The 21,788-nt window shown below is 36.6% G+C and overlaps 2 protein-coding genes across 4 annotated transcripts in view; both read left to right on the plus strand.

Annotated features, from left to right (window-relative positions):
• Window positions 1-11,324, plus strand: part of PLAA (phospholipase A2 activating protein) — a 37,452-nt gene extending 26,128 nt beyond the window's left edge. The window contains exons 10-14 of one of the 2 annotated variants that reach the window (XM_004275058.4): window positions 294-365; window positions 3,209-3,277; window positions 5,775-5,876; window positions 7,409-7,573; window positions 8,608-11,324. In XM_004275058.4, coding sequence (XP_004275106.1) covers window positions 294-365; window positions 3,209-3,277; window positions 5,775-5,876; window positions 7,409-7,573; window positions 8,608-9,173 — 974 coding nt within the window. In that variant the 3' untranslated portion in view covers window positions 9,174-11,324. The remainder of the gene's footprint in view (window positions 1-293; window positions 366-3,208; window positions 3,278-5,774; window positions 5,877-7,408; window positions 7,574-8,607) is intronic. The other variant, XM_049711756.1, reaches the window with a different exon arrangement.
• Window positions 11,325-19,020: 7,696 nt separating this feature from the next.
• The window catches only part of CAAP1 (caspase activity and apoptosis inhibitor 1), a 54,049-nt gene continuing 51,281 nt past the window's right edge, over window positions 19,021-21,788 (plus strand). The window contains exon 1 of one of the 2 annotated variants that reach the window (XM_004275057.4): window positions 19,021-19,438. In XM_004275057.4, coding sequence (XP_004275105.1) covers window positions 19,127-19,438 — 312 coding nt within the window. In that variant the 5' untranslated portion in view covers window positions 19,021-19,126. Of the gene's footprint in view, window positions 19,536-21,788 lie in introns of both variants that reach the window. The other variant, XM_033437744.2, reaches the window with a different exon arrangement.

Consider the following 21,788-nt stretch of genomic DNA (forward strand, 5'->3'; position numbering starts at 1 on the left):
TTTATCTTTTTGTATTTGAATTCCTAGTTATTTTAATATTTAAGTGCAGAAGCTAAGATATAATAAAGGATTAAAGTTAACAAAAGCAAAACTTGGAGAATCACTGAAATTTTAGTTTCTTACTAACCTTTCCAACTATAAGACTTCTGACTGTAACTCCTCTTATTCTGTCATGGGACAGCCTTGCTCTTTTATTTCTCCCCAAATTTAGAGTCTTCTGATGTAAGCAATGTGCCATTTATGAAATGCAGGATTCTGGCGTACTTGAGACTTTTCTTTGTTTGCATGCACAGGTGGTGGTCGGTATGTTCCAGGCTCTTCATCAGGATCTTCTAACACACTGCCTGCAGCAGATCCTTTTACAGGTGGGAAGCAGTTTTAATCAATATGTCTTTCTTCACTAAATGTATAACATTTTGTATTATACAGCTTTACATTTTGAAGATATTATCCAGTAACTGATAATTCCCTTATTATCTGTGTTTCCAATTTTGATGGATCTCCTTTTCTTTAACTTCTAATTTTTTCTTTTTCCTCGAGTACTTTTATAGCTTTCCTCATGACTTTTAATAACATATTATTAAAATTCATCATTTTCTCCAGTGGTCCTTCCTGGAAGGAGAGCAGTCATTAAGATCATAGATTTTAGAGTCAGACAGACCTTGGTTCAAAATCTGGCTCTACCACTTACTTGCTATGAGAAGTTGGCAAGTTACTTAACCTGTCTGAGCCTATTTTTTTTATCTGTGAAATTAGATAATAGGGGAATCCACCAACCAAGACACAGCATGAGTGCTATCACTGGCGAGATGCTACTGATCACGAGCAGAGAAGGAGCCATGTGAGTCCCTGAGATTGGATGGAGCAGTGCAGTCAAGAAGTTTGCCCAGGCATAATTTGCCTTTAGCATGGAAGGAGACAGTCCACCCAGCTACCCAGGATTAGTCTTCCTAATCTAAGTTATTAATGGCCTTCATGAAGCCCTGGAGGTGTTGGTGTCTCTTCAAAGTGACTTTATTTACCAAAGGTATGCATGCCTCAGCATCAACACTACTGGAAAAAAATTGGACTTTAATACAACTGAAGAAATCTCTGTTTTCAGAATAGCATTTGATGTATTTTATGATGCTGTTGTTGGATCTTCAGCCAGAGTTCCTGGACAATATACCAAATTTGGGAAGAAATTCGTAGTATTTATGGTATCTATTGGCCTTGCAGACTTAGTACTGTGAGCTCTAAAAGTGACCGTATAGTCCTTTCTAAACCATAGATGGGACCAACACACAACCTTGGGTCAGTATCATGAAGTTGTGAACTGCTCTCAGTGAGCTTCCCTTCTCCTAAGAATGCATTGGTGGCCCAGATGCAAATAAATAGCTGTACCCTGTGCAGTGTACCAGTGTACTACAGAAACCAACTATCAAGCTAAATGTTGTGATAGCATGATGGCTATTAAGGAAGTCTTTGGTGACCCTGAAAAGGCAGTAAAGATCTGAAGAGTAGATAAGATGATAACTTTCTCTATCAGCATATTCAGGCACAGTGATGCTCTGAAACTTAGAACAACAGAGTTCCTGAATCTCATTAGCAGCTTTTTTTTGGAACAGAAAGAATATACCAAGCTTCAAACAGTACCAACAAAATCAAGAGAACAACTGGGGCCATCGTAACTGGAGCATGTCTCACTGTTGCACAGTGTCAGTAACTCAGAAGATGCACTGATTATGGAGATATGCAAGATAGCATACTAAAAGTCCAAGAGAATTATGGAATTAATAGGTTAACTGAACCACACTGTTACAAAAGATAGGTAAAAACATTTGCCGTATTGCGATATTATAAAAATTAAGTGGTATAGTACATATAAAGTGTTTAGCAAAATGCCTGGAATATATTTAAGCCCTCAATATATGTTAGCTATTACTATTGTTGATGTTGTTCCTCCAGTTTTACCAACAGCACTGGGGCCAAAACATTACCCATCTTGCTTCTCACTTAAGGTCAATCTTAATTCTTTTTTCTTTTCCTCATTTATATGATTCTCAAACATTTAATGTCAGTTAGAATCACATGGGATGCTTGTTTAAGTTAGTTATTGCAAGGTCCCACCCAGAGTTTCTGATACACTAGATTAGAATTCCCCAGGAATTCTGATTATATGGTCTTGGGTGTGGTTTGCTGTTTAGGTAGTTTTAAAAGCTCCCTATTGGTTTCTAAAGTGAAGCTAATTTGGAGAACTACTAGGCTATTATTATGGGCAGGCCCTGGGAGTCTGCATATTGAACCAGTGACTCTCATTCAGGTGGTCAGAGAACCACATTTGGAACAGTGTAGGACTACTTTCTGCCTCATAATAATGCCTTGGGCAAATTATTCAGCCTTCCTCTTCTGAAATATTATATAATAATGATCTCTAATTAATATTTAAATGATTCATGCATATAAGATGCTTAGCATGCTAGCCAGCATGTGGTAAAAACTCAGCAAATCCACTTATTCTGTGTTCTTCATTATTTTAATGAATCCTGTTCACATCTGCAGTTTTGTTTTTTAGTTTTGTTTGCTTTTTCTGTATCTGTTGCACTGGTTATACCAACTCCTGAATATTAAGCTTAGAGGGGCTAGAACAATAGCTCATCTTTCTTCTTCCCACAAAGGCTGATCCAGGACTCCGAACATCTCCAAATCCTGCTGATTCTCTCTCTGCACTTGTTTTTCCTGTTTCTTTCTTTCTTTCCATTTTCAATAAAGCAGCTACAAGTATTCTCAAATCTGAGACTGGGCTATTATCATAGCATCCCTAACTCTTACCTAGTTTCTTTTCTATTTGTCTTATGTGCCAGCTAATCCCGTCTCTATTTCAATAAAATAGTGTTCACATTTCATTATGGAAACTTCTGACTTTCTTTCTCTCCAATCTATTAATGCTTTTATAATTCATTAAACTTCTATAATTATAGTATATAAGGCATGTAATATTTATTTTATAACTTGAGAATTACTTTTCCGGCTAATTTTATTGAGATCTAACTGCATGCCAGATACTGTTCTAAGCATTTTGCTGTATTAAATTTACAGCTGTTTTATTAAGATGTCATTCTGAAGTGTGACTAATAATGAAAATAAGTCATTCTGTGTAAAGAAGGAGCAGTTTGAACTTTATCATTTGCTGTTACCTATGCTTACTAGGAGTATTATTGCATTTTAGGTGGTGGTCGGTATGTACCCGGGTCTGCAAGTATGGGAGCTACTATAGCTGGAGTTGATCCATTTACAGGTACACATTTTTCATTTCCTCTTTTTTTTTATGTAATGAAAGGTTAAGGAAATTGGCATCTTCTTCTTGCTGGAAAACTTTTTATACAGTAAATCAAGACCAAACTTTTGACCTGGCTTTTAGAGTGTTCTCAGAATTGTGTCATTACTGCACATTAGAATCATCTGGGGAGCTTAGAAAAACTACTTCAACCTCATCCCCAGCGATGCTCACTTGATCTAATGTTGCTCTGGGTTGGGATCTTAGCAAGAGTAGTTTTATAATTTTCTCATGTGCATCCAGGATTGAAAACTGCTGTTCTACTGTGTTAAGGCTGGTTTCCTCACTATCCTTACAAAATCTGAGTTATTCCCATCTCTTCCACTTCATTCTTACATACTTAATGTGTTTAGAATATTATTTACACATTGAGAGGACTCAGGAAAGAATTTGCTTTTACGATTTAGGCCTGGAATATTTGGCTTTCCCCTGAGCAACTAACTTTTTTTATTCTTAGTATCCAGCCTAAACCCTGACACATCTTACTTGTTTAGCATTGTTGAATATATGCAGGCATACTTTTTTACTCTGTATAGGCTGCCATAAAACGCAGAACCGAACTTGTGGTTCACCTCTTGTAAGCTTGACAGATCTCTTGGCATATATATTTCCCTATTATTTTATACAAGAGAATATGTGTGACATATATGTTATTGAGCATAATAAAATATTCATAAACCCAGCACTCTACTTGAGAACTAAGTTGGTATGTGATTTTTTAAGCTATTTTTTCATTGTGAAAGTAACATTGGTTGGCAGTATTGAAGTTTAATGTAGTAAGTAATTAAGATTAAGGACTCTGGAGTGAGAATGCTTAGACTCAAATCTCAGTTCCACTACTTTTTATGTGTTTTACCTTGAGCAAGTCATTCTGTTTCTGTGCCTCTCTTTTTCTCATTTGTAAAGTTATATCTACTTCCTAGAAATAAGAGTTTAAAATTACGAAATATATGTAAATCATTTTATATGGAATAAATTCTTAGTAATGTTATACCTGTTGTATTACAAAAGAGTCTTAAAGTTAACAGTGCTTCCTCTCATTTTTAAGAAATTAAAGTTTTTAACAGTTTGGTGTATGTCATGGACCTTTGTATACCTTATCTAAGCCACTGTCATCTCTCACCTAGACCAATGAAATAATGGCCTCCAAATTGGTCTCTCAGTCGTCCTCTGTTTATGCCCCTCCCTTGATTAAAACCCTGTAATAGCTTCCCATTGACTATTTTCTCTTGCCTTGTATCACATTCCTCTCTGCCTTTTTTCTTCCATACTGGCCTGCATCAGTGTCTTGAGCATGGCATGCAGTTTTCTACCTCAGGAATTTGGTACTGCTGTTCTCTTTGGGAATACTTGTGCCCTCTACTTTGCTATTTTGACCAGTAATTATTGTTTGGCTTTTTCCCTCCTTTTTCTTTTTTATTTAATTTTGCAGTATAGTATTTATTAAATGAATTCAGTGAAACTTCCTGGATATGCACATATACCTCTTGCTAGATCCTCTAGTCTATCATAAGCTCTCAATGCATCCTATACTTTTCCTTCAGAGAACTTTTCATTGTATTTAATTGTTTGGATGATAATTTGATTTGCAGTCTCCTTACCACAACTAGACTCTAACAACCAGGAGTACAGGCAGTGTCTTTGATCATGTCAATAAATATTTTATGCTTTGTAAGCAATTAGAATTAATTTTGTGCACTTACCTCATTCTTCATTTATCTACCTTCCCCCTTTCTATTCCTAATATACTCAGAAGATTAAAATGTTTTATTCATATTTTTGCAAAATACCTTCATTTTACGTCAGAACAAAAATGTTGTATAAATTAAGATTTGAAATGAAAGACATAAATGAGATTTAAATTATGCTTTAGTTGAAGTAGCTTATACACTGAGTATTGTTGAATTTTCATCTTGTGGCAGTTTTTTGTTCATCATCAGATACTGAGTTAGTGTTACTATAATGGGGACTTAAGAAGTAAATACATATGCCCTTCAGGAGCTTACAACTTGGGAGGGATTTATAAAAATGATGTAGAAAATGATTGGAGAAAATGACAATGCCTACTACATGATTTGGAATGAGAAAAGAGAGATTAGTATGCCTGGAGAAGAAGGAAATGGAAAGTTTCATAATTGTTTTGTGTTCTTTGATCTTTTAAAAACTTTCAATTTAGATTGAATCTTAAAAATATGAGAGAAGTAGAAAATATGAAATGGAAAGGCTTTGTTTTACAATGAAGCTCCCATTCCAAAAACTAAAATTTATTATATTAACAAATATATACAGTATATAAAATCTTACGGATTTATTTTCTTTTTTTCTGAAGTTGGTTGTTATTTTATTGCATGCACTGAATAGTTATGTATCTCAGTAATTTTGAAAACAAAAATCAGTTAGAAAAATCTTGCTCTTGACCACTCTGAACGATTTTCACTTTCTTCTATTCTGTAAATAGGGAACAGTGCCTACCAATCAGCTGCATCTAAGACAGTGAATATTTATTTTCCTAAAAAAGAGGCTGTCACTTTTGAACAAGCAAACCCTACACAAATATTAGGTAAGTGTATTTTAATTAAATAGTTTTCTCACATATCCACAGACTCCTTGAGTTACTCTCAAGGCTGTTTCTGTCCTAAGCATGTGCTGGGAACCAGGTGCTTACATGATAGAGACTTGTATTTTGGTATTACACAACTGAGTCAACTAAAAATACACGATCTGATAATGGACATTAATACTTTATAAGAAACCTTACACAAATATAAGTAAATGCTTTTTGATGACTTTAATGAGAAAAAAAATTAAAGGGGAAAAATATCAGTCACATTCCCTAAGCTCTTAACTGATTTCAGAAAAAAAATAATGAAAACGAATGAGTAAAGCATTTAAAAAACAAAGATCTTGTCTGTAAAAATGAAACTGCTCAGTTGGCTTTCATTGCTTTTTCTGTTAATGTTTTCCTCAAAACAAAATGACTAGGTTTTGTTTTTTGTTTGTTTATTTTTGACTGAGAGTATTACTAGCTCTGTTTTCCTCAAAGATTATGGTGGGAGTCTATTGAGATAAGATAACATACATACCTGAATATATGACAGGGGTGTTATTGTTTTGGGGAGGTTTGTTTTGTTTCTCATCATCCTTCATACTGTCTTTATAAAAATCATTCATAGGTCTTTTCTTAATTGCTTTATTTTTGAACAATAAAGAAGTGTATACACACTTTTAGACAACTTGACATTTTTAAACTCTTGTACAAATATAAAAGATCTCTTTTTGTATTCCCTTAATAAACTGTTTTAATATTCTGTTAGTGTTAAGCAATTTTTAATGCCAAAGAATAATGAAATAGATCCAAGTTTCCAGTTATGATAGATAAAAATTTGTAAATTTGGACATTGTATCTTCTTAAACCTTTTGTGATGGAAATTTGGCCTTTTTTATGCTTTGAGATGAAAATTTTTGAGGAAATAGTGTTAGATGACTCAAAGTAACATTAATGATGACAAAGATGCTGATATTGAAGATGCATGTGAAGAGTTTGAAAGAAATAGTTTCATGAAATGTCAATATTATGGGAAGCAAATTAAATGTTTTTTTTTAAAATGTGATGTCAAATGTACAGATGAAACTAAGTCAATAAATTAAATATAAATACACATTTAGCTTTTTGACTATTTCATTGGTAGTCATAGAAGTTGCCATAAGTTGGCTAAAAGATGTTATAAATTTTCTCTCTGAGAAAGTAGGGGATTGACTTATATATGACATAATATTACTTTGAAAAGCATTCAAAATGATAACAAATATGGTATACTTAAAAACTTATTCAAAGCAAAAAGCTTTAGAAGATCTTAGAAGACAACAGGTAAAATAAAAATCATAACAGTAATCTTTCTTTTTCTATACTGTACTCAGCTTAAAATTACTCCCAGGCCTTATTCTTGTTTTATGGTCTTTGATAATTGCTGTGAAAAGTCTTACCTCCCCATGGTGTGTGGTAGAGTACTTTTATTGAAAATGTTGGCATTTATGTGATATATCTGCCTAATTACAGTTAGAGAAAATTGAAGGTTTGGATTTGGGTTCTAGGTAAACTGAAGGAACTTAATGGAACTGCATCGGAAGAGAAGAAGTTAACTGAGGATGACTTGGTATTTCTTGAAAAGATACTGTCTCTAATATGTAATAATTCTTCAGAAAAACCCACAGCCCAACAACTTCAGATTTTATGGAAAGCTGTTAACTGGCCTGAAGGTACAGAAACACTCTTTAAAATGTAACTAGAAAGCAGAAATTATATCTTTTAATTTCATACTACTGGTGTTTCTGGATTAAATAAAAGTTGACATGTTAGTTGAAATTCGCATTGGGAAAAACTTCACAAAAAGGATTCACTATACCACTGTAACTCATAGTCTTGCTTTGGTCACATACCTTAAGAGAATCTGAAGGTAATGTAATGATCCCATACATGGACCATTTTGTATACTCTTTCAGAGCATTTGTGGGTTCCCTGCAAGCCATCCACGAAACTCTATCTGACCTGTTAAACATAGGCTACAAACATTTGCTATAAGTATGTTTTCTTTTATTTAGTTAATTAACTCTTTTTTATTCTAAAAGTGTCCTCTTCCCTGTTATTTTTTCATGTAATTGATTTATTGGAGAAAAAAATCATTTTTCCTGCAAAATGTCCTATATTTTGAATTTGGCTGATCACTTAATGTGTTCCTCTATCTGTGTTTTTCCTGCTAGACATAATTAGATTCTGGTTCAGTAGTTTTTTTCAGGTGAATATCCTTTATAAATGATGTTGCATACTACCTTTATATCACAGGGCCCATAATTTCTGCTTTCCTCACTTTTAATGATGTTAAGATTGTTTAGCGCATTCATTTACATGGTGTCTACCCAGTCCCTTAAATATAAATCCTTCTACCAATGTGTATAGTAAGCATCCTATTGGCATTTGTGAACTGGAATTCTCCTATAAAGAACTTTCCCTCAATTCTTTGGTCTTGTTTTAGAATTTTTTAAAAGCAAGGTCCCAATCCTATTCTTTGCACAAAGATTTATTGAATACTCACTGTATGTCAAGCTATTTTAATAACCCAGGAGAGTTACCATATTTTTAAAGTAATGTGATCTTGTAGCAATAAATACAGTTTCTATAAATATGAAAAATCAGTTAACACAAGTTTCAGAAGTATACACATTTTGTAAAGCAGGCGTATGATTTTTAATGTTTAAAATTTTTTTTAACATTAATGAATTTTTCTTTTCAATAGATATTGTCTTTCCTGCACTTGACATTCTTCGGTTATCAATTAAACATCCCAGTGTGAATGAGAACTTCTGCAATGAAAAAGAAGGGGCTCGGTTCAGCAGCCATCTCATCAGTCTTCTGAACCCTAAAGGAAAGCCAGCAAACCAGCTGCTTGCTCTCAGGACTTTTTGCAATTGTTTTGTTGGCCAGGCAGGACAAAAGCTCATGATGTCCCAGAGGGAATCACTACTGTCCCATGCAATAGAACTGAAATCAGGGAGCAATAAGAACATTCACATTGCTCTGGCTACATTAACCCTGAACTATTCTGTTTGTTTTCATAAAGACCATAACATTGAAGGGAAAGCTCAGTGCTTGTCAGTAATTAGTACAGTCTTGGAAGTTGTACAAGACCTGGAAGCCACTTTTAGACTTCTTGTGGCTCTTGGGACACTTATCAGTGATGATTCAAACGCTGTACAATTAGCCAAATCTTTAGGCGTTGATTCTCAAATAAAAAAGTATGCCTCGGTATCAGAACCAGCTAAAGTAAGTGAATGCTGTAGACTTATCCTAAATTTACTGTAACAGTGGGCTTGGGGACTGAGATTTTAAATTGATAAGTTTTTTTTTTTCTCACATTTCACACGTCTGATTACAGATGATGAAAAGAATGCTGTGGATTAAGTAAAATTTCAGATCTTGTAAAGTGGGGGCGGGGGAGGGGAAACAAAGGAGAAATAAAATTTTTGCACTGGTGAACTGTGAAATTTTCCTGGGTAATGGGGATAGGTTTTTTAATAGTTCAGATATAAATTAAGAATGAGCTATGACCAACGGCAACACAACTACAGTGGTGTAGTTCCCTTACCTTAGCCAACTAGGAGAAGACAAGGGCTTTTATTTATGTAATCTGCTTTACTACTTATATACCCCAGACTGTTACTTGTTGGTGGTTGTCTTTTATTTAATTTCTGCTCTACTCATTTTCATTGCTGGATTCTTTCAACAGCACTGATCGATTTCAAGGTTTTGTTTTAGGACAACTACTTTAGAATTTTTAAAATTAAGTTTGTTATAAATTATTCCATATATTGAAAAGATATAACATAATTTCTTCATTTAAGTCCTCTGTAAATAGAAAGTTTGTTTGATGGCTTATTTTTAGTTGAAGTAAAAGCAAATTACTAAGCTGTGTTATGTGTATCAGTTCAGACAGATGAAGCCCCAAATTGACTACAGGCTTATGATCCAGTTTCTTTTCCCCTTCACTATTTGAGGTAACTTCATTATTCATTCCAATTTCGATATCTGATTGTCTATTTTTGGTCATTTCCATTATATCAAAGGGAATTTAGAATGTGTTGAATATTATCAGGCAATTGAGCGAGCAAGAATACATCAAACTGTTATTTGCAAGTCCAGAGACTGTCATGGGAAATTAGTATTTTTGAGCCTCTAACATGGTCCCGGTATAGTGCTAAACACTTGGATATTTAATTCCCAAATCCTGTTAAATGTAGGGTGATGTTATCTCTATTTTCAGAAGTAAAGATAGTGGGATGAATCATGATGGAAAAAAGGAAAAGTACAAACCATGCCATACTTCCTAGAGAGGGAGGGGTCACAAATTTGTCTGTGAACATCCTAGCAACTAACACCAAGAAGGAACCAACCCATTAATTATATAATTTGTTGTGTCTAAGAGAACCTTAATTTCTTAAGAGAAGTGTAACTATTCTTAATCTAAAATAGTGAGCATCATTCCCAACATTTATGATATTTAGAACCATGAATTTCCTGGCTTAATGCCAAATTGCAGTCTAAGAAGAACATTTCCTCCCCAATAGGAGAGGAATGGTTTGATTGTCTAGATTAGTCCAAGGAAAAACTTTTGGAATATCAAAAGAGAATGGGTAAAATGTAAATTGAGGGGATATGTATTTTGCTAAGTATTAAATTGCAATTTTCTGGTGTGTACCCAGACGTTAAATATTGTTTGCTGGTTCCATTAGTTACCCGTGCTTTGCTTTTTGTTGAATTGGGATTTAGGGGGTTAAGTCAAAGTTAAATGACTGCATTAAGAGTGTAACTGGGTCAGCCTGGTTCAGTGCTTACAATACAGTGCTTTCTTTTTAACATGTCGTGTTTAGCATGCAATTGTAAGTACAATTTATCTGCACTATTTTGAAATACTAGGTACCTTTGAATAATGGTAGGATGTAAAGTCTTCGTTAAGAATAGGAGTTTACTCTTGAATGTAAGGGGTGGCAAATGGTAAACACTGTTTGCTTCCCATTAGTGTGCAAGTGTTTTTATAACCACTTTTACTATACTGTTATGTTTATTGAAGAAAAATTACAAGATACAGTTTAGCAAAAAGGAAAAAAATCCCACTTGAAAGATAAGTGATAAGTGGTGATCTAATTGTTTTAAAGATTTTTTTAAGTTACTTAAAGTTACTTAAGTTACTTTTTTCCATTCCCTTATTATTTTTTTCTGAATAGAAAAATGCACATTCATTGAATAAAACACACACACATTAAATAAAAATTGCCTATAATTCCACTACCCAGAGAGAATCATTCTTGACATCTTGTGCCATATCAATTGGTATGTAAACATGTTTTATTTTTTAAAAAAGGATTGTATGATACACATTGTTCAATAACCTGATTTTTAAACTTGACATATAGTACACATATTTCCACCTTAATAAATACGTTATATCGATGTGCCCATTTCCTATTATCTGACATTGTTTCCTATTTCAGCTATCAAGCAATGCTATGGCAAATCTCACAAGTTTCTTACTAATTCCTTCGGATACATTTTATACTTGGAATTGGTGGGTCAAGTTAATGCACATTTTTAAACTTTGATAAATGTTGCCAAATCACCTCCAGTGGTAAAAGTCTTGGAGTTAATGTCCTTCATATTGCATTAGAAACAGTTGCCTGCAAAAGAGCTAAGTTATCATTGTCTCTAATTCATTAACTATTGTAGTCCCCCTCTGGCATTACATTTTTAAAAATGAGCATTTTAGGGAATTCCCTGGCTGTCCAGTGGTTAGGATTCCACGCTTCCACTGCAGGGGGGCAGGGTTCGATCCCTGGTTAGAGAACTAAGATCCCCCATGCCACACGGTGTGGCCAGTAAATAAATAAATAAATAAAATGAGCATGTTATGACTTTTTTTTCATGACTAGCTGAATTTATAACTAAATAACAATGTGACAAATTTTTTTTATCTACCTCATAATCTTCTTAAAATAATGGAAGAAGCATAGCTAAAAACCTTCACAAAGATAATTCTGGGGATAAGACTGGGTTATGGCTTCCTTAGCAGTTATCACTGTATATTATGGTTATTTTGTGAAAAAATAATAAAATGTATAGAGGATCATTAGTGATGTATCATCCTTCCTAGAGGTCTTGAGATATAAATTACCCACCTGAGAATAGGGAATGTTATTCAATCATTAGAAAAAATAATTTATAATTACTCTAAATTCTAGTGCATTCTTCTGTAGAAAATTATACACAGTATCTCAGTCTGTTTCGGCTGCTACAACAAAAATACCATAGATTTGGTGGCTTAAACAACAAACATTTACTTCTCACAGTTCCAGAGACTGGAACGTCCAAGATAAAGGTGCTGGCATATTTGGTGTTTGGTAAGGGCCCACTTTCTGGCTCTTAGATGCTGTCTTCCTGTGTCCTTGCATGGCAGAAGGGAGGGGGGAGCTCTCTGGGGACCCCTCAATCCTGAGGGCTCCACTCTCATGATCTAATCACCTCCCAAAGGCTCCACCTCCAAATACCGTTACGTAGGAGATTAGGTTTCAACATATTTTGAGGAGGCACATTCAGTCTGTAGCACAGTGTAGTTGTCATTATAAATACAATTTTGAAGGCTCATTTAACATTTTTCCATGTGTTTCCTTTCAATTTTTTAATGAAAATGTTCATACATACAATGAACACCCATGGACTTGCCAACTGGGTTCTGCAGTTGTTAACATTTTGCCATATTTGCTTTATCTCTATTATTAATACTTCCATTTGAAATTATTTTAAAATAAGTTACAAATAACACACTTATCAACTAAATAATTCATTATGCATCTTTTAAGAAAAAACATTTTAAAGAATATTCTTATTAATAACCACATACTAAAAGAATTAGTAATTTCATAACATCTAATATCCAGTGTATATTCAAATTTCCTCATTGTCCTAAGAATGTTTTTTATAACTTTTGTTCTAAAGGCTCTAATCTAAAAAATCAAGGTTTATGTATTGAATTTAGTTATTTGGTTATATGGCTGTTTGGTCTCTTAATCTACAACAGTTCCTCCATCTCTTTTTTTTTTGGTCATTGACTTTGAAGTGTGTTGGCCAATCCAGAATGTTAACTACTCCCGTTTTGTATTTGTAACAAACATTCTTATAACCCTACTGTATTATCTACTGTTGCTTAATAAATTACCTCAATACTTAGTGACTTAAAATAACACACATTTATTATCTCAAATTTTCTGTGAGTGAGGAATCCTGCCACAACTTAGCTGCTTCCTCTGCTTCTTTGTTTCACATGAGGCTGCAATCAAGGTGCCCACCAAGGCTGGGGTCTCATCTGAAGGCTGGACTGGGGAAGGATGCATTTTTTTAAGCTCACTTATGTAGTTAGTGTTCAGTTCTTTTTGATTGCTGAGTTAAGGACCTCAGTTCCTAGCTGGCTGTTGGCCGAGGCTGCCATCAGTTTTGCCTGGTGGGCCTCCCTGACATGGCCAGTTGCTTCATCAAAGCCAGGAAGAGACAGTCTGCTAGCAGGACCAACAAGAATCTTTATAATTTAATCACAAACATGACATCCCATCAACATCAAGATACTCTATTGCTTGGAAGTAAATTACTCAAAAAAAGTGGATTACACAAGGTTATGAATACCAGGGAGAGGGATCTCTGGTGGCCCTCTTAGAATTTGCCTGCCACACCTATTTCCTATAAACAGAAAGCTAAATCCAAAGGCTTGGTTAGATTGAAATTAGACTATTGTGGCCAGAATATTCACAGGTGATTAGTACTTGTTTTTTGTTTGATTTTTTTTTTACTTGATTGCATCATATCTGAGCTTCCTTAGTGATGTTTTCCTTCCCTTAACTAAAGGAGGTTAGGAGAATAAAAATGGTATAATTGGCATTCTAGTTACCATCTCAACAAAGATGGGGGAACATTTTTTTGAAGTTTTCTTGTTCTTAAATATTTTTCCACCTGTCTGCTTCCTAAAGTGGTTATCAGGTTTTATTTGTTTAATATTTGAAATTAGGATGCTTGTTTTCCAGGGATACTAAGAAAGGCAGGATCTTGACTTTGAGGGCAAAAGTAAACCACTCGTGCCTGTCATGGAGGAAAACAGCCTTCAGAATAAGGTGGGTAATGGAAGTTTTAGAGGAGAAAGTTGACCAACATACTTCTGTAAAGTAGGTAAGCTGATATTGATGCTAGGCCTAAGATGAATTCCTGGGACTTAACACTTGACCCTGGGTTTCCTGGACACTTTATAATAAATCACAAAAGTATAATGTCCAAGTGGCAATGATATTTTCATTAGATATGATGTGATAGAGATAACATCACTCTACATTTAAGGCATATGATATAGTAATGTTTACTCAATGGTTTGCAACTGTATTTAAAACCAACCAGTTGAGCAGCATTGCAAAGAACAGATGAATTTAAGTAAACTAAATAGCATGCATTAAGCAAGTACATTATGCTATTTCCTATGTTTACCATTATTTCCATGGGGCAAGTACTGCTAGTAATCTTACAGGTGAAGAAACTGAAAGAGGTCAAGTAAATTTTTTTGACAAGTCAGTAGTAACAAAACAACAAAATTATATTTAAAAAATGATGTTGGCAAAACTGGACATCCATATGGAGAAAAATCTCGATTTGTAGTAGCCACTTCACTTTATCATAATAGCAACTATGATGGTTGGTAGTGGCATGTAAGTTTGATACATAGAGCAGAAAAAAGTGGCCTGAAACAAGTCCTCAAACCACATTTCTTTCATTCTTGTGTCCTCAAAGGAACTAATAAATTCAAGAAATGTTTGCTTACGTCTACATCATTTAAAATTTCAATAGTAAGAGCAACCAGAGATGCAGTGTAATATAGCAAAAGAGTACTGGCTTTGGAGTTAAAAAGCCATATAGTTCAGTGATAGTTCCACCACTTACTAATGAGTTAAGGCAAGTTGCTTAACCTCAGTCCCAGTTTACATATCTCTACATTGAGATTTCATAAAATAGAAGAATAAGATATTTGTGTAAAAGCCTAGCAAAATACGGGCTTCCCTGGTGGTGCAGTGGTTAAGAATCCACCTGCCAATGCAGGGGACACATGTTCAAGCCCTGGTCTGGGAAGATCCCACATGCCGTGGAGCAACTAAGCCCGTGCGTCACAACTACTGAGCCTGCGCTCTAGAGCCTTTGAGCCCAACTACTGAAGCCTGTGCGCCTGGAGCCGGTGCTCTGCAACAAGAGAAGCCACAACAATGAGAAGCCCGCGCACCTAAGGAAGAGCAGCCCCCGCCGCATCTAGAGAAAGCCCGCGCATAGCAATGAAGACCCAACGCAGCCAAAAAAAAAAAAAAAAAAGGCTAGCAAAATATCTGCCACATATGTGTTTACCAAGCATTACTTTCAAAGATAACCAAGTCTAACATCTTCTTTAACAATGAAAGTGACTGCTGTGTACAAAGAATATTTAAAAGGAAAAGAAAAATACTAGATTTTATTGCTACGGGGGAAAAATTGCCCATGTAGGTGGTAGGGGGTGGTGGTGTCCTGATGATTTTTTAATAAAAGCAGTTGGTTGGAACTCTAAACACAAATATCCTTACACTTCTTTATAATGCCACAGAACCTCACCATGAAATATAAAGGCATTTCTGTTAGACTATAAGAATCACATCTACCCATCCTACAGCTGTAGCATTGAACAGTGACTCATTTGATATCAAACAGCGTTGAAGGTCCTTCTCATAACTAGCAGAGAAATACAAGGAAAGAGGGGGCAGGGGGAGTCTAGAAAGTATGCATGCAAGTTAACTATAGCCACAGTAATACTGCGCAGAAAACAATAACAAAAACGATAGCATTTATTTAGCTCAGGAGTTAACACGTTTGGGGTTTGGCTGATCCTGGCTAGGCTCATTTGTGACTCTGCTCTACTCTGGACTTGACTGGATAGCTTAGCTGGGGCAGCTGAGCCCTATCTGTCTCCTCTTTCTCCTGGGATCAATGGGCTAGCCTGAGTATATAATTTTTATGGTGATGGTGGAAGCACAAGAGTGGACCATCTTAACTGCACAAGCTTTTATTGAGACTGCTTGCTGCACATCTGCTAATATCCCCTTGGCTTCATTAAGTCATATGGTTGACTCCACTTTGCAGGAATTATGTCTCTAGTCAGTGGAAGAAGGACATTATCAAATTACATGGCAAAGGGCACGAATACAGAGAGGTGAAGACCTGGAGCCATTAATGCCATTTACCACAGTGACGACATAGAAAGAAGCTCTGTGTGGATCTGCAACTTCTCAGTACAGAGTTTAACAAGCATTGAGTTTCTAGCATGTGCCAGATACTGTATTATATGTTGAGACTAATGTTGAGACTACAAAGATATGTAATACACGGCCTCTGTTCATGAGAACTAACAGTATTTTGAAGAAGATATTAGCAAGTGCCTGCAGTAGAGAGTTTTGGTTGCTCTGTAGGGAGAACAGTAGGTTACAAAGGAAAAAGCGGCTAATCTTAGCAGGGTTCAGAATGCAAGTGATTTGGAAGGGTTTTCAATAAGAAGTGATACTTGAAGTGAAATCTTAGATGTAGTTAAGGTGAGTGGAGGTGGAGTTTTTGAATAGTCTCGATTATTGGCTCACTGATGAAAAATGACACCATTAGGACTTTCTGTGTCTTGTTTCAGCAAGTGTCTCTTGTTGGTCTCATTCTCTTAGCATCCTTCCCAGGACAGGGAACACGACAACTAGCAGCTATGAGGTAACTTCCTTATAGTTCATAATTTAAGATGAAAGAGCAAAATTCTCATCTAATGTCTCTTTATAAAATTCCAGAGAAGTACTGATTGGCCCCAGCATTAATGCATCCTGTCCCGAGCCAATCACTGTGATTAATGCTCACTGGGTTAACTCACTGAAGAGTAGTTATGAAAATGGCATATAAATCCCAATCTCTGTCCACCCTCCCGTATATCTGTTCCAGGGCAGAAAAGCAGTCCTGCATCTGCTTGCAGAGCTTTTAAGTTCATAACAATATTTAGTGCTGGGCCTCTTAAGCTCTATAATATTGGGTTGAACCATATGAAACTGTCACCATCCAACCAGTTTTGACTTAGAAAAAAGGCAATTTCATATGGTTCAACCTAAATAGACAATGGCATCTCACTGACTCTATGACAACCTGGATGTCATATTCACACCATGAGTCAAAGCCCTTTCCCTGTCCTCATGAACTCATTTAAGCTTAATTACCTCCTTAAACTCCCTACCCAAATATAGTTATATTGGGTTAGTTAGGGTTTCTACATATAAATTTTGGAGGAACATAATTCAGTTCATAACAAGGTCACAACAATTACATGTTATTGATTTTATGTATTTATTCTGTGTGAATATACTGTAATATTCCCATTCCTTTCAGGCATGAGACTTAATGAGGCCAATATGGAACTCCTGAGGGCACAGTGGGCTTGGCCTCAGCACTGACTTTAGAAGGCAAATATAAGGGTAGAATGGGGAGTGGAGACAGCTATTTTCCCAGACCTGGGATTGCCCCTGCAACCTGGTTTGTTTTAAGCACTTACTAAATTGTTGCTGAGTGACTGAGACAGGTAGGAAATGTAGTCAAAGGGAGGTTTCTTTTTTCAACTGCTTTCTGTCACCTCAATGAAAGTTAGAAAATTACTACCACCCAACTAGTGTTGCCCTATCCTTACCTTTTTCCTTCTGTGGCTAAAGGCCTCAGCTGAGACCACCGAAGCCAAAAGGTGACACATTTTTTTATGTGTTCTTGATCTCTGATTTTAAAACCTGGTTTGTGTTTAGATCCAAAAATCCCACACAGCAGCCCACAAAAGCTAACATTCATAAAACTATGACCCATAATCTATTTTCAAAAACTCACTCGTCTTTTTCTTGTCCCTCATGCACTCTATGCAGGAAATACATAATCTCCGGAAGTACTCCCTAAATTCTCTTCTATTCTTTTCCATTGCTGCCTTCACACACTGCTCCTTTTCTTTTGCATTTCTTGCCTCAAATCCCTTTAAAAAATGGTCTGGGATCTCCTTATTGGTCACCTCCACTCCTAAACTCTTCTTGTTTTCCTCTCCTTCAAAACACCATGAACTAGTGTGAAACGGCAGTTTATGAGGAAAGAAGGAAAAGAGAAAAGGTAGCAACACTAATATGCCAAGAGTATTTTATTCCTGCTCCCCTTTCCCCAACATAAAGAATTAATTTACATTTAGCAGTTCGCTATACTTATTCTGGTAGATAAAAGGTTAAACAATACCGGACTACTTGATGATGAGGAAACAGTGTTTCAATCAGTGGAAAAGTATTCAACACTGTAAGTCAAGAATCCAAGTTAAAACTACTATTATCATGTGTTAGAACAAATTCTTACAAAGATTTCAGTGTATGCATGACATTCTAAGTTGGTTCAGCCCTTCTTTTTCAAAAGAACTCGATTAAATAGAAGAATAATAAGATGCTTATATCCTTTGGTCAATTTCTTTTTTTTGAGTACAAAATAATGTAAATTTTTTCTTAAGTTATATATAGCGGCATTTTTCTGACAATATGCCAAGCTGTCAACAATCTAAGCGCCAGTATTTGAATATTAAATAAATTGAGAAAGAATAAATACAAGCGTCAAGGGCCTTTAGAGTGAAAAGGCATCATGCCCAGAGAGTAGTGTTAATGGGGAAAAACAAAGAAGCAGAAGAACCTACTCTTGTACAACTCCCTATAATATATTAAAAAAAAAAAATCTATACACGTGATGATGATAATGAGATTTCCCTTAAATTTTCTTTATTGTCATTGTCAACCAAAAACTGAAAGACAAATGACACTGGAGAATCAAACAATATACCTTTACCTTACTGTGTATTGTATATAGACAAAGATTGAAAAACAATATCAATAAGGCAAAGAGTTGTTGTAATGCTCCGCCTTCGGCCCTTTGTAGGGGTATGAAAACAAACAACAAAAAACCACCCGCGCTGCTCACCTGCCGCAAACTCAAGCCTACCTCCTCGGCTGGCGGAGGCAGCGCTATTGGCCCCGGCCCCGGCTCCAGAAACGCCTCCTGACGTCAGCGATGCGGCCGGAAGTGACGTCAAAGCTGCGACGCCCCGTGCCCGCTGCTAGCTGCTGCGGCAGGGTTTCGGTCGATCCACAAGCGGCGGGCTTTCCCCGGATGGTTGTAGCAGAGGGATCATGACGGGGAAGAAGTCTTCCCGGGAGAAGCGGCGCAAACGAAGCGGTCAGGAGGCGGCGGCGGCGGCGGCGCTCGCGGCGCCGGACCCGGTTCCCGCCGTCGCCAGCGGCGGCAGTGGAAGCACCAGCGGTTGCGGGAGCGCCAGCGGCTGCGGGAGCGTCACCTGCTGCGGGAACACCAGCTTGAGTGGAAGTGTCACTGGCGGTGGGAGCTGCGGCAGCTGCTGGGGTGGGGGCAGCGTGGAGCGCAATGAGCGCCGTAAGCGGAGGAGCACTGACTCATCTGCCAGCGTCTCCGGCTCCTTGCAGCAGGTGCGTGCGTGCTCTTCTCGCCTCTTCTCGAAGCGGCTGCGTTTCCGGAAGAAGGTGGGCTAGGAGCGGAATGTGGCAGCGGGATGCGGAGCCGGAGGTATCTTACGTTAGCGCTGCGATCCTAAGGGGTCCCGTGTTTGAAGTTCACGTTCCTAAGTTCCCTTGAACCCCACACTCGCACGTCTTGAACTTAAAGTTTCCGATTTACCGATCGTCTGACTCATACTGCTTTTGGCTTCTTCCACTCCTGTGGTCTCCTCAGTCTCCTTGAAAAGTATGGGTCAGAAACTACCCTTCAGTGCCCTTGCGAGCTGCGCTTTATTTCTCTCTTCCTCCACGTTACAAGATGAGAAAATTGAGGCTCAAAGAGGTTAAGGAAGTCTACCCACAGTCACAGTTTGTTAATAATGCCTACATTCGAATGCAATATCTGATTATAAAAGCCATGTTCTTTATGCTCCATCGACCTAGCAAGATATTAACGTTTTTTAAAAAAGTTTGCTTACATTATAAAACAAATGCATGAATACATACTTTAAATGTATACAACACAGAAATGAAGGGAAAAATCATGGAAGTCTCTATGCTTCCCCATTAATAGTTTGATATGCAGCCTCTTTATTAACTCTTGTCAGCCCTGATAATTCTTTCTTTATAGAATTTTTTTTAATTTTTATTTTTTATTGGAGTATAGTTGATTTACAGTGTTGTGTTAGTTTCGGGTGTACAGCAAAGTGCTTCAGTTATACATGTACATATATCTATTCTTTTTCAGCCCTGATATTTCTTATTTTTTGTTCTTTTCAAAATTTTATTTACTTATTTTTCACTGCGTTGGGTCTTTGTTGCTGCGCACAGGCTTTCTCTAGTTGCAGTGAGTGGGGGCTGCTCTTCATTGCGGTGCGCGGGCCTCTCATTGCAGTGGCTTCTCTTGTGGAGCACGGGCTCTAGGCGCACGGGCTTCAGTAGTTGTGGCACGCGGGCTCAATAGTTGTGGCTCAAGGGCTCTAGAGCGCAGCCTCAGTAGTTGTGGCGCACGGGCTAAGTTGCTCTGCGGCGTGTGGGATGTGAGATGTGGGATCTTCCCGGACCAGGGCTTGAACTCATGTCCCCTGCATTGGCAGGCAGATTCTTAACCACTGCGCCACCAGGGAAGTCCTTTTCTTTCTTTTTAATCTAAGGCTTTTAGTATAGTGTTGAACACAAGCGTTCATAGTAGGCATTCTTTTCCCATTTTTTTTGTAGTGGAAACATTTCTAATTTTACACCAGTAAGTGTATTTGCCATAGGTTCTGAAAGATACCTTTGATCAAGTTAAGGACATTTTCTTTAATTCGTGGTTTTCTGAGGGTTGTAGAGTTCTATCAGATGTCTTTAGGGCATTCTGTTGAGGTGATCAGTAGTTTTCATTCTTAATCTGATTATGTAATTTTATTGATAAGTTAACTTATATTGAATTGTCCTCAGCATTCTTGGGATAAATACTGTTTGATTTGTTGATTTGGTTGTTGTACTCGGCTGAAATTCAGTATTTTTACTTTTGTACCTATGTTCTTAAGTTAAATCAGCTTATTGTTTTTATTTTTGTAGTTAACCTGTCTTGTTTTGGTATCAGGGTTATGGTAGCCTTACAGATTGAATTGGGAAAGCTTTGCATTTTTTTTGGTGTGTTCCAGAGCAGTTTATATCTTTTTCTCAAAGATATGTCGGAACTTGACTGTTGGACCATACAGCTGTCGGGGTCTGGTGGATTTTTCTAGGGGTGGTTTTTTTCTCTTAACTGCCATCTATTTTTCCCCAAATTCTTCAATAGTTATAGATCTATGCATTTTTCCACCCCTTTTAGATTCAGTTTTGGATATCACCATTCTTATCTTAAATAGTTTCCATGTCTTTAGTACTCTTTATTATTATGGGGAGACCAATAATAAGGATTCTATAAGCATTTGCATACAGAACTAAACTGTACTTCTCATGAGAAGTAACTGTAGTTGTAAAAAAAAAAAAAGAAGTCATTATATATTAGGCATGTAGAGGACATCGCAAAATTCCAATAGTGCCATAATATTTGTTGTGTATTGCATTCCCTATTGTTGTTAACAGCTTTATAGAGATATAATTCACATACTGTACAATTCACTAATTTCAAGTATACAGTTCACTGGTTTTTGAGTATATTCACAGAGTGGTGCAACCATCACTGTAGTCAATTTTAAAATATTTTCATCATCCCCAGAAGAAACCCTATATGCAATTTTTAGCTGTCATCCCTACTAGCCCTACACCCATACGCCCATTCTATGCCTAGGCAATCACTAATCTACTTTCTATCTCTATAGATTTTTTTCTT

The sequence above is a fragment of the Orcinus orca genome, chromosome 6 (genome assembly GCF_937001465.1).
Source record: "Orcinus orca chromosome 6, mOrcOrc1.1, whole genome shotgun sequence".
Classification (NCBI taxonomy): domain Eukaryota; kingdom Metazoa; phylum Chordata; class Mammalia; order Artiodactyla; family Delphinidae; genus Orcinus; species Orcinus orca.